Source organism: Phalacrocorax aristotelis, chromosome 1 (assembly GCF_949628215.1).
Source record: "Phalacrocorax aristotelis chromosome 1, bGulAri2.1, whole genome shotgun sequence".
Lineage (NCBI taxonomy): Eukaryota > Metazoa > Chordata > Aves > Suliformes > Phalacrocoracidae > Phalacrocorax > Phalacrocorax aristotelis.
This window is the reverse complement of record NC_134276.1, coordinates 148,728,501-148,742,073: the sequence shown is the minus strand read 5'-3', so window position 1 is coordinate 148,742,073 and position 13,573 is coordinate 148,728,501. Positions and strand designations below refer to the sequence as shown.

The 13,573-nt window shown below is 43.4% G+C and overlaps 1 protein-coding gene across 1 annotated transcript in view; it reads left to right on the top strand.

Moving 5' to 3' along the window:
• The first annotated feature begins 2,948 nt into the window (after nucleotides 1-2,948).
• PTPRO (protein tyrosine phosphatase receptor type O) overlaps nucleotides 2,949-13,573 on the top strand; it is a 154,267-nt gene continuing 143,642 nt past the window's right edge. The window contains 3 exon segments of the mRNA XM_075115009.1: nucleotides 2,949-3,344; nucleotides 3,346-3,385; nucleotides 3,388-3,440. Coding sequence (XP_074971110.1) covers nucleotides 3,225-3,344; nucleotides 3,346-3,385; nucleotides 3,388-3,440 — 213 coding nt within the window. The 5' untranslated portion in view covers nucleotides 2,949-3,224.

Genomic DNA, 13,573 nt, shown 5'->3' with positions numbered 1-13,573 from the left:
ATGTTTGACTCCAGAATGGGTTCCCCATTTGAGCACTTTTTGCTGATTTTTATTTTTTTCTCGAATGTTTGCATGTTTTTAATTCAAATAAATAAAATTCTAGATTTATTTGTGATGTATGCTAAATACTTACTTCCTTTCCTCCTGGAGTGATGTAGTGGGTTATAGAGCCTTTAGAAAGCCTTTTGACTGTTGGTGTACCTTTAACTGGTGGGTGGGGGCTTGAGGGACTTCTGGAGGTTCTGGAACACCCCTTTATGGGTATCTTCTGCTAACTGACCACTTGCAAACACTTACAAATTGCCCTGTTTCTTTTACTATGAGTAAATGGAAGCTACCTCATTGTCTTGTTATTTTTGAAGATTTAATAGTTTATTAATAGACTTGCTGATTTTATTGTTTAGATACTAGAAACAAATAAGGTTGCCCTTGTTTTCATAGTTTCTTTTTTTTTTTCCTCCAGTCTGTATTTACTTTTCACACCTCCTTGAGAAAAGAAGAAATTTCTTTTGCTTCTCCTTCACATCCTACCTTCTTGCATTCTTAGGAAATGCTTTGTATGACTTCCCAGGTTTTACCCCTTGGAAAAGCCTGGAGGCGACCTCTCCAGTACGCCAATCTTTGCTTATATCTTCTTTCTCTACTTGGGTGTAGGCTTTCCTTGGCAGGAACTGTTCTACTGCTTGTGTGTCTATTCAGGATTGTGTTAGTTGCTAGAAAACACTTTTTAATTTTTTTAAATTAAAAGACAACTTAATTATAACTTTCTGAAGGATTCAGTTTTATTGGCAGATTGGAATCTTCCAGAGTACTGTCACTTCTTAAAAAGGTTGAGTATTGCTAGACCCCCTTAATGTATAAAGGATGCAATTCTTGCATTCTCTTGGCTGTGTTTTTGCTCGCTGCAACAGCCAGACCAGAATGTTTTAATATCTTAGTCCTTTACTGAAGGTTTCATTCCAGAAACTCTTCTCACTTCTTTCAGCTATTGTTCACTCTAACTCTTTGATTTGGATAGTGCTGTTCTGAGGCTACAATGGTACTAGAATTTCTTTTTTTTTTTTTTTTTTTTTTTTGCTTTTCAGGTATCTTGAGTCTTTAGTTTATGCCATCATCATTTTAACATCTAAATATTGTAAATAAGTAGAATATTGGAGAAGAAAGACTGCATCAAGTACAATCTTAATGTAAAAAATCATTGACTATTACAATTCAATTTACTTGGTAAACAAGAAGTTCCTAGCCTAAGATTCAATCCACAGCTCTCAAGTCCTGATGACAATTTTAATTTCCTAAAGAAATTCACTGCTCTGTCTTTCAGATAACCTCCCTCTTAATCCTAAACCTGTGTACTGAAGGAAATTTAGCTACAGTTAACCCCTTGCATACCAATTTCAGATAATTTTCCAAGCACCAACAGTGATGGGTACCCAAGAGAGGCCTGTGCCCTTCACTGGTAACATTGAGTAGGTCTTTTCTGTCCCCAGCTTCTTATAAATGAAGATATGAATAGCATTTGTCTTCTGGAGCTCTAAATTTAGGCTTTGTGCCAGTATCTACACAGGACCTAAATTTCTTTCATTTTCTGATTTAATCCCCATCAAGTATGGCAAATCACTGCTCAAGGGCCCATTTCAGTACATAAGCACATCCCTCTCTGGCTTTGGCCACTTTGAAATCAAGCTTTTCTTGACTGAAGGCCCAAATTATATGAAAATCAAAACCACGCCATGTATAAGCCAGGCAGGGCTCGGAAATGCAGATTCATTACTGTCTAATTTAGTAATGCTGTTAGGAAACAACTTTGTAATTGATCAGTTTAAAGGACATTCCCACAAGAATGGAATAGAGTTCTCTTGCCTAAATGAATTAGAAAATTTTAAAACAAACCTTTAGTCTGCTTTCGGCCGCTAGTTTAGTTTTTTCAGGAAAAGTGAGGTGGTGGCCCATTACTATAAGTAATAGGAACGCACCCAGATCCAACATTGCTCTGCAGTTTAATGCCCCAGACACAGCCTTTTTACATGTGTAACACTATTTTGTTCAGATGGATATTGGTTATAGCTCTGATAGTTGCACTGAGGGTGCACCCTGATTTATACTGGTGTGAGTGAGAGTGTGGTTGGTGACAAACCACATTCTGATGTAGTCTTCTCATTTTGGAAAGACTATTTTCATCATTGTGGTCGAATGGGGGGGACGTATAGGTTTGGTATCCCCCTTGCTTTTTCCCCACGGACATCATCTTAAGTAAGACTTTTGCAAAGATGAATGGCTTGCCTATCCTTATGTTTGGAGACGGCCCTCATCAGATTGTAGGGTGGCGGGGGAAGACACGACAGAGGATGTGGCCTCAGGTTCCTCCATGTGCCCCTCTAATCACTGGGCCTGAGTAGGTCGCGGGACAGGGTGAGGAGTTCTTCCCTCCTTGCAGGCTTAGACCTGTACCTTGAACCTCCGAAGACGTCCGCACGCTTTATCCTACCTCCTGAGAACAGCCGTAAGGAAGTCCGCGTTGTTCCCCGAAGACGGCGCCTGCCGCCCGTACCCGGGCACCGGTGACAGCGCCGGGACCTGTAGCTCCGCCAGAGCCGCGACCGAGGAGGAGCCGCCTGAAGCCCCCCGCGGGGCCGGGGTTGCCCGGGGCAGGGTCTGGCCCCCTCGTTCCTCTGCCTCGCCAGCCGGGCACCCCCGACCGCCCCGGGTGTTCGTGGCATTTCTGTCCCCTGATCGCGGCGGGGGAGGGAGGGAGACAGAAAAAATGATGTTGGGGTGGGACTGTTGCGCGTGTTGGGGGCGGGGGGGAAGATGCGTTTTTGCCCGCCGCCTGGCTTTTCCTGCCCGCGGAGAGGAGATGCTCTTGGGAGAGGGAAGGGAGAGCCGGGGGGCGGGGTAGGGCGGTGCGGGGAGGGGGGCGAGGGCGGCGGCTGCCGGCTCCCGGCCCTCGCCTTCCGCCGGGGGCTGGGGCCGCTCCCGCAGAGCAGACCGCTCCGGGGCCGGCGGGCGGCTCTCCCGCCCCTTCCCCCGCAGCCAGCGGTGCAAGCGCCCAAACTCCTGGGAAGGGAGACACCACCCCCCCCCCTCCCGCCGCCGCCTCCCCTTCCTCCTCCTACTCCTCTTTCTCCTCCTCCTCCTCCCCGCCGCAAACCCCAAATAAAAGGGGCGGGGGGCGGCAGGATGCGCCGCTCGGCGGGGAGGTCGGCGCCGCCGCCGCCGGCCGCCTGATGCTGCCGCAATTCGCCATTGCCGGGCACGGCTTGGAGCCGAGCGGAGCGCGGCGAGGGGCAGAGGCGGGGGGCCAGGGGGCAGAGGAGCAGCAGCCCCCCCTGCCCGGCCGCCCCCGCGGGCCGCGGCCGCCGTCCCCCCCGATGCCCGGCCGCCGCCGGCGGGGGGCCCCGGGGGCCCGCTCCTGCCTCCTCTGGCTCTTTGTGTTGCTGAAGGTAAGCGCCGGGGAAGGGGAGGGGTGCGGGTCCCCCCCTCCCTCCCGCGGGCACCGAGCCCCCTCCGCGCCGCCTTTGTGCGCCTTCCCGGCGGGACCGCGGCGCCCGGGCAGGGCCCGGTGGCTGCGCCCGCTCCGCCTCTCCCCCGGGGCGGCGGAGGCAGAGGCTCAGCCCGGGCTGTCCCCGCTTTGTGCTCCCACGGGCCGCCGCGCAGGGTCTGCATGTGGATCGGGCGGGGGGGGGGGGGGGGGGCTTGTGGACGGGTGGGGTGCGCGATCCGACGGGCGGGCAGCCCGCTCCGCCGTGCCCCGCGGCCAGATGCGCCCCGTATCCCCCCCCACACCCACACCCACACCCCGAAAGTGCCAGCAGCCCTGGGGGAGCTCCGGCGGCGCCTCCTCCCATCCTCCGCCTCCCCCAAAGTTACTCGCTCCCCGGCGGGGTGCCGAGAGAGGGGCCTTGCGGCGTGCTGGGGGGGTGGGGGGGTGGGTGGCTGCCCCGCCGCTGTCCTTCAGCACCGCCGCGGCGCCGGCCCCGGGCAACGCACCCCGCCGCGGCGTGTGCCCCCCCCTAAACGTCTCGTGTCTTTCGTGCATCCCCCCCTCCCCGCATGAGAGCCGTTATGAAAATGGAGCTAACAAAGGGGCGGGTGGTGTATCGTGTCGGTTTTATCGTGGCGGAAATTTCTGATCGGTACCATGCTACGTTCGGGCTCAGCCAATCTTCTTGGCAGATTAATTTTTCAAAGTTCTGCTTAATCCTGCAAGCTCGGTTTCACATGACATTTTTTTATCTTCATGCTTTCGCTCCTTTTATGGTTTCTCAAGCGTATTTAATATGCTTCATGTAACTTCTAAAAGAAAATGTATATACCGTGTAAGCGAGCACCACAGACTATAAATGTCATTGCCCTGAAGTACAGTGTTCAGCACTACTAAAAACTTTGTTGTATATTTGTCCATCACTGTTAAGGAGAGCTCCGCAGCTAAGGACCTGACCTTTCAGAGTCAAGTAAATGTAAATATTCTATGGAAATCGGCAGGACTCCCTGTGTGAAAAAGAGTTTGCAGGATCATGTCCTAGAACAGCAGTGGTGTCACTTCTAAAACTGACATTGCATTGACAGAACTATTTAAAGGGAAGCTTTCACAGCATCTGTTCACATATAGTAGTCAACTGTCAGCTGTCTTATTTTCATAACTGCTGAAACATACATCTATGCAAGATAAAAATGTTAATATGCAGACAAAACTTTGTTCCTTGGAATTTGGTGTTTGGTGTTTTTTTTTTTTCTTTCCTAATATTTATTTTTAAGAAGGTAAGACTCTGGACATTATGGCCCAGCAGAAAGATGAAGATTCTAGTTTGTTCCTTAACATAGAAGTGCACACAGTTATAAGTAGCTGTTTTATCCCACAATCACAGGGTTCATATTACTTTGAATCCTGGCTTTTTAAAAAAATCAAGGTGTTTTGGCAGCGTTTGGGGCCTTTTGGGTTTTTTTCCAGCTTTTTTTTGTTTTTTTTTACTGGCACTACTCTGACAGTTGCTGTGGTAAAATAAGACAGGAAACAGGTAGTCTAAATTTGTAGAAAACTATACTTGTAAAATAAATAATAAATCTCAATCAATTTGGTAAGGTTGAAGGTGGCCAAGGCCTCAGGTTTTCATTCTGTTGGAAAGTAACCATCACTTCTGAGCCACATAAAACTCAGACAAACCCAGGACTGGAATGACAAAGAAAGCTGCTGAGCATTAGCAGAATTTTGTACTGTAAGAGAAGGTGAAGCTGTAGCTCAAGACAGAGGTACATCAGTAACACCATGTGTGACTGGATTATGACTTTGGTTGGGTAGCAAGTCTGCTGTAATTAGTTATCTTGTACATCATTAATAGACACTACAGTAAGAGGAGAACTGAGACTTCAGAGGGCACTCAGACTAAACATGGTTACATGAAAGAAGTTAGGGAAGCAAGAGCAGTGCTTCTTTCAGATCACTGGAATAGGACCATTTTTCGAGCCTGAAATTCCCTGAGTTTTCTTGAATGCCTGTATATTTTTTTTTCAGTGACAAATAATTGAAAACAACTAATTTCAAACCAAGGCATTTCCTTGATTTTGTGCCATTTAGTTCTGCCAACATGTTGAAGCAATACTAAAATTAACTAGCCTCAGGTTATTAAATTGATGTTTTACCTGGAAGTTAATCTCATTGAGAAAGCAGCAGCATGGAACTGATGAAGCTGAAGACAGGCAAAGCATGTCTGTGTGCTTGCTGTTCAGCGTTAGCAGCCCAAATGTCACTTGCTGAGCTGTATTCTGGTTGATGTGGCCTTGATGCCCATCTGGCAATTTGTAAAATCATCAGCAGACTTTACACGGTGATAAAACTGCTCAAAGCACGTTTTATTTTCTCTTCCAATTTTCGTATTTCATGGTGTAAAGTAATAGTGCCGAACAACTCCTGACGTTGTCTGGAGTTGCTGGTATAGTCAGTGACAAAAGGAGATCAAACAGGGATACTGCCCGTTGCACGTCATGTGCCTGCTATTGTTGGCCATGGGCTATTAATATTTAGTTCCTTCTTTCACAGTGAAACATGAATGCTTTCTGTGCTCCAAAGTAATACCACAATCTTTTCTGGAAATACAGCAATGTGATCTTGAACCTTTATCGTTCTCCTGTTTTAGGTAGTTTTCTTAAGTGACAGCTAGTTTAGAAACTAGCAGGAAAAAAAGGCATTGTGTGCGAGCTCAGATATTAATATGGCTTTACAGTACTTGAGAGAAGAACAGGGCTGTGTCTTGCTTCTGAGAAAAGCCTCCAACCATTCTGCTGTAGGAATCTCTTACTTAATATATTGCCATTTTGCAATGGGTCTGTGCTCTCCAGTGTTTTGGTCTGAAAGGCTGGAAGGCAGTCTTTAGCAGCTTGCTTTGTAATTGTCTCATTTTGGTGTGGCAAAGGCATGGTTGATTGCAGCTGAAAGGAAAAGCTGTATTTCAGCTAAATAAAGAACAATCAAAAGTAGACCTGTTCCCTGATCCCAGGGACTGATGTCTTTCCCATATTTTCTAACCACAATCCAGCAACCTTCCCTTAGTCATGTCTGTACTGAGCTTCGACCAGTTCAGGTTCTGCCCTGGATTATGTGACCTATATGTCAGATATCCCCTGCTGTTACTAGCTTGTACCTGGGTAATTTTGTTTCCTTGCTGTATTATTTGTGTGGGACAAGGTAGAGCGTAAGTAGAGGACAAAAGCATCTTAAACGTGCCAAACCTGGTGCTGGGACATCATTTACACACTGTTACACCTCCAGGTGGGTCTGACCAATGTTCTCAGTAGGAAAACAATGAGAAAACTGGTTGTCACAGTAGTTCCATGCATGGACTAAATAGGACAGATAACACTCTTCAGGAAAATTGTCTACAAATATAAATAAAAAAATGCATCTCTTATTTCCAGAAGACTACAGTCTTTGTGTATCAGTCTTATATATGCTCTTCAGGCTCTGTATATAAAGCAGCAACACCCTTTTTCTTTCTCTTAGCAAGGACAACTTTCTGTGTCTAGCAGGGTAGCCTTTTGTCCACTACTACATCAGTTTATGGAGTTTGTCATAGTGAAGTCTACATTCAGGTTTACATGGACCAAGGTATTCAAAGATATTTAAATTCTGTAAGACTTTGCTCAGCATAACCTTACCCAACAAAGCAAATATGTTTCTATTAGTGTAATTTTCAAGAATATCTGCATCTAATATTAATAATCTGAAGCAAAAGCCATACTATCGGGACACTGCCTCTTTCTGTGGGAGAAACCTTTTTAAGAGAAAGGCTGATTCCACAGCTGGGAGCACCAGTGTTTTACCACTGTTTCCTCCTGGCTGGGAAAAAACCAAAAAGGACACAATGTGATTTTGGTACAGGGTCCTTTTAGCATCTCTCATATCTCTAAGAGGTGCTGGCTGAAGCTCTTATTGAGAAAACAAGATTGATCTTTTGTTTTGTTTTGTTTTTTTCCTCATGACCACATCCTACTGGTATCAAAATAAAACCTCCCTATCTTACCTGTTCATTTTTGTTTGCAAAACTAATGTAAGGTTTCCTCATGATGGGGCAAACTCAGTAGCTACTGAGGTAAAACAGTATGAACTTTTCTGCCTACTGCTAGTCTGAGACTACCCAGGCCACATGGGAGAGAAAAGCATACACTTTTCTTTTTTTGAAAAGTTTATTATGAATGGTCATCCTTAGACCAGAACTTCTACAAGTCATGTTCTCTCTCATTTAATTATTTTCATGGATTATTTCTAGACCAGGGTGATTCTAGAGAGACGGCAAAACTAATTATGAGGATGCTTGGATGCCAACTCATGTTTACAGAACTGTAGCACGCACTTGCAAAACCCTCTCTGCCAGTGCAACAAGAGCCTGTTGTTACTCTTTGGCAAACTTCTGACTTCATTGTGGTGAACTGATAGTGGACCACTAAGAAAAGGTCTTTCCATCCCTGCAGGAGCTGTGGGCCCCAGACTCAAACTGCATGAGGTCAAATAAGGCGACTTCTAGGTTGTGTCACCTCAGTCAGAAGCTGCACTCGAGGGTGATCCCTCATTTGGGTTAGGGCAGGAACCCTGCTGAATAAAGACTTACCTGTGGCAATCCAATGGCAGTTCATTAAAGGGCTCGCAGGCAGTGTGCTGACTCAAACTGAGAAGCCCACTGATCTCTGCATTTCTGATGTCACCACATGGAGCAATCCAGGCAGATCAGGAAATGACCTTACTGAGCTTCAGAATGAATGTTAAACTGAACAGAGTCTTGTGTAAATCCATCTTGAGACTTATTTTACTAGACAATCTCAGCTCCGGAGAAGAGAGCTTTTTTTACTTAGGCATATGGATCAGGACAATAACCATCAAAAAATAAAGCTTTGAAAACAGGGCTTTTTGCTGGACAGCTTAAAAGGCTTGTAGTTAACTTTTGGTTCTAAGTGTTCTTTAAAATTATTTGCCTTTTCCATTGGAGAAGTATGTATTGTTTTTGTCGTCCTGAGCACTATCTTCCAGGAAATCAGTGATTATATCTTTGTTACTCAAGGCTTTAAAAATTCTATTCTTGTAGCAAAATGTAATTGGTTGCAATGTAAAGAAAAAAGTCAAACTTTGATAGAACATTAAAAATGTTTTCAAATCTTTACACAGAGCTTAGTAGCTAGGAGTCTATTAAGAAAATTAAGAGAATGGGTTATGAAATGTGCTGCACACAAAAGCTATTATAACTTTTTAAAATTAAGCTACTATCAACGTACAGTTGAAAGAAGGAAAACCTTACGAAAGAAACGTGGCAACATATACTAGCTGCCACGTGCACAATGTGTAACAGATGAACAGAGAATTGGAGATACTTGAAACAGAAAGGTTACCTTGCTTTTCATAGCACTGGGTAATCTTAAACGAATACAGCCAGTGAAGGGAGCAATTCCTAAGGAAGAAGTCTGCTGCCTTTACGGTAAGGCAAACTCGATGCATTTAATTTCTGGAACTCCTTCATTCTTATGCTAGGAAATTACAGTGGCTTTTAAATGAAGGAGTTCCAGAAATAAAATGATATGCATCATGTCTGGCTCGCCATAAAGATAGCACACTGTACCAGAGCAAAAGCAGTGTGTGCTGTGCTCAAATTACTATGGTTATCTTTGCGTTTTCTCTTCTGTTATATGCATGTATTTAAATAAGAAATGCTTTACAGTGAGCATCGGTGATGGGAAATTTGGTGATGCAGCTGATAGTAACGGGGAAGAGAGATATCAGGAGATATGTTTTTAAGGGAATTAACACACTCGGCTTTCAGTGTGCTGGTCTTGAGGTGGCAGCGTGGCCGTGAGAAGAGCATATGTGGGATAGGCACTGTGAATGGGTAGAAAACATAAAGCTGGGGATTGAAAAGTTTGAGTGGGACATTTTAAGCACAGGGACTGAGCGCTTCAGGGGAGCTGAATGGAGATAACAGAAGTCAACAACTGCTCTTCAATGTCAGCCAGGGATTTAATGTGAAGTAGCTGTTTTGTAGGTATCAACCTCTTGGAGGACAAAAATCCTAAATTCTTTTGTAAGTACTTTGGGAAAAACAGCTAATATTGCCTGTCAATCTAACAGCTGTGATTTTGGAATGATTGGGCCTTAGTGCTTGTTAGGAGGTTGAGACATGGGTCTTCTAGTTGTGCCAGAAGGGTTTGAACAACTGTAGCTCCTTTGTGTGCTATAAATTGCAGATCCCCAATTCAGTTATGTCGACTTCCAACTATATAATACAAAGGTCAAGTCTTTGGGATAAGAGAGGTAGGTCCCAGTCACTAAGTTGTTGATCAACACCTTCAATTTTAAGAGCTTTTAATCACTTCCTTGACACATCAGCCAAGAAGAGGCGGTTCTTCAAGGCTGAGAGGGGTCCTCAGAGCAGACCACAGACTGCCCCAATTTCCTTGTTACCTTTGTGCAATCTGCTGTTTGGCACGTGTCTGTTATCTGCAGCGCAGCTTTACAGGATCATTTCCTTGTTGTTCATATGGAAGTAATTTTAACATGGAAAGTCTTTGCTCCTCATTGACCTATCAAATGAGAAGGAAGGTTCTAGTTCTCATTCTACTTAAAAACAGCAAAGAAATTTTAAACTCGAATAAGAAAAAAACAAACCAAAAACTCCCCCAACACCCTATTAAAATATGGTGAAGAACAGTAGAGAGAATTGGTGGAAAAAATTCTGCAGAAAGAATGCTAATTAGTGTTTTCCCAAAGTACTGCAAGGCAGATTTAAGAAAAAAAAAACATTTTCCTACAGCAATGAAATTAATTTATTTATTATTTGCTTAGCACTGCTGTGCCTAGCTTTGTTCTGTATGCAAAATATCTGCAGACTCTGCCTGAAGTGTGAAAGATAGACACATCAAAATAAGGATGCTCTAGATAACTGGGAAATCATTATCTCATATGCTAGTTGCTGGTATTCTCCAAGGGGTGGTATACCTTCCAAACAGAAATAAGTCACAGTTGCTTCCCCCAGGAGCTGATTGAGGGGCTTTTTTATTGTTGTTGTCATTTGCTGCTTTTGTTTTTATTTGGTATTGATTTCTACAGGATGTTGCTCATCAGAGCTTCTGGACATTTACATCAGTTTAAAACATCAAAAAATAATTAATAATCAATGTGGCTTTAATCCCTTCAAAGAGAACCCATTAAACTACAAAAAATGCTCTAGCTCACAATAGTTTCCTGAAAGTAGCAAGAGATGAAAGAGAGGAACATCACGCAGATTTTTTTTTAAGAGAACTTTTATTCAAAACAGAAAACATAGCTAATATTTTATTGCAGTCTGCTTACTGTAAATTAGGAAGTTTGTTTTTTAATAACTTTCTCTCTCTAACTTGGCTGCCTCTGCCTAATCTTGCACTGATATAATCTTGAGTCATCAGTGTCTGCTTCTGAGGAAAAGATTATGATGTCACAAAATCAATATCAGAGGATCCTATTCTGTAATCCCTTTTCAGGGAAGTCCATTAAATCAATGCCTCTCCTTCTGAGAGTAATGACTGTAGAATGAAGCCCTCTAATTTCACTGTATGAAGGAATAAGCAGATGGGATGGGATTTTACATAATTAACTAGCAGTTATTAAATACAACAAGAATAATTATGAATTTTTCTGAAAGATAAATTAACACATAGCAAATACTTAAGTTTATTTCAAACTGATCTCTGGTATAAAATTACTTCTCAGTGGGTTACAAAATACTGTGTGAAACCAAAAATGCTTTTTTAAATTTTTAAATCTTTTTTGAAAACTAACTCAAGACTCCATAGGCTCTGAAGCCCTGTCAGGTTTATTCATCAGCATTGTGGGAAAGAGTGAAAACTACAGAATGGTGATACCATATGATGTCACCAGCTTTTAACTGAAATGGAGGCACTCTGAATATGGATAATAATTTTGTCATCTCACTAGTTGTTTATGTGCAACATTGACCTCTGTTAGCTGGAACCAGAACTGACGGGTAGCTTCTAATTCTTAGGACGCTGGGAGCTATCAGAGAGTCTACTGTGCTTCTGGGAACGGGTCCAAAGTCCAAATGAAGTCAATGGAAGTCTTTATGTTGCTTTAAATGGGCTTTGGATCAAGCTGTAGCGGGAAGACCTGCAATCTCAGCTGGGCGGTGCTGTGAAGTTTGACCTGCAGCACAGAGCTGATCGGGACGTGCCGGTGACCTTGGGGTTGCTGCAGTGTCAGTAGCGCAGACTGGAGGCCACGGGATGGTTTTGATTTTTGGAATCTGAGGGTCTGATAGCTTAAAGAAACTCTGAATTGGATAAATCTTGAGCAGTTTTCTTGCTTAGGGAGTAGCTGTATTGGCAAGAACTGGAGTGTTGTGATCCGCGGCTGGAGCCAGTGTAAGAGGAGGACACTTGAATGCTTCTGCTCTTACAAAAGGAAACTTAAGTTATGTAACTAATGCTAGGCAAAAAATAGGGTGGTTTTCTCTAGGCAGGGCCATCAGTCTCCTCTTTCTTTTCCTCTGCATTTTTCAGGGACTGTTCAAATAAGAATTCAGATTTAAGTACATTTCAACCTATAGCTACTTCTGCTGGCATTGCAGCATTAACACAGATACATGGATGGATGGAAACCAAATACTACATCAATACCAAGTACTTACTTGTATAGGAATCTGAAGAATACAGCTAGTCCCTGTTTCTTTAATAGGCTGGCTGAGTCAAAACTCAATGACAATCTAGGGCCTTTGAATTTCAGAATATAAACTCTCATCCCGCTCCGCTCAGGTGCAATTTGAACACAGCCATTTTTTCCTAGACTCTTTCACTTATGCTGTTCCAGTTAATTACAGAACAGTAGACTTACATACCTGTAATCACACAAATGGAAATACCAGTTCAAAATATATTCACGTGCTTATCTGAAATGCAGAAAGGAACCGGAATTTGAGAAGTATTTTAACACGGGTGTCTAGAAAATAATTTTTCTCTAAAGGGCAAGACCACAGCCAAATTAAGAGCTGGCAATGAGCCCAAGTTACGTATTGAGTAGCAGAGCTTGGAGGAACCCATGGTGGAGTCAAATCCTCTGAATTCCTTCCATGAAGTAGAGAAAACTGGATGTGTTCTTAGATGTACACGCAGAGCAATTGTGGAGACTAATTGCACTCTGTCTGTTTCTGCGTGGACCTGTTTCTGTTTGGTTTAAAACTTCAGAATTAGAGGGGCGAATAGTCAAAAGAAGTTAAATAGTAGCAAGTAAAAAAAAAAAGATCTTTTTGACCAACAGCACTACAGTGCTTCACAACAGCTTTAAATGGCATTTGTATCCATATCTGCTGCATATTTTAAATATTATTTGAAAAGAAAAGGTTTAGTTTTCCCTCTTAGTATTTTGTCGTCAATGATCCGAACTTTGTAGGACCCTTTTTGCAAAGCAACATGCCCGAGGCCAATTGGCTATGGCAGATATCATGCCTGTTGCTGGGACAAAACTGTTTTCATGTGGTGGCATAACAGCTTGGCTATCAGATAAGTTTTTTCCGTTTTTTCCTGGTAGGCATTACTACGCCAGGTGATGGACAGCAGCAAGTTAGGATATCAGTAAGCTTCCAGGTGGAGGAAACAAATTCTGGAATTTGTCTGTTTTATAGTGCGTGAGCATTCAGCTTGGAGCAGAGCCAGAATGCCTTCCCTAGACATCCCAGAAGGACTGGTGTGACTGGAATAGTTGCAGGCGACATCATTTCATGTGCAACTAAAGTATGTTTGTGAACATTATGAGGTTAGGAGATAAAATGGAAAAGAAGCAGAAGCATTTTGGAACATGACAGAGTATATCTTGCAGGCTTCATCTGTTCCCGTTATGTACATGGTTGTTTCTGCATCCCTTTTGTTTCTGGAGTTTACCTTTAATAAACATGTGACCTGTTTGGAGATTGGGTTTTAGTCATGGTATCCTGTAATGGTTGTATAGGATCAACTGTTCTTTGTCAATATGTACTGTGGGGGAAACTCATCTACTGATTGGGGTATTTTAATTTTTATCGGAAAGATTTTTTTCTTTTTTTCTGGAGGTAGG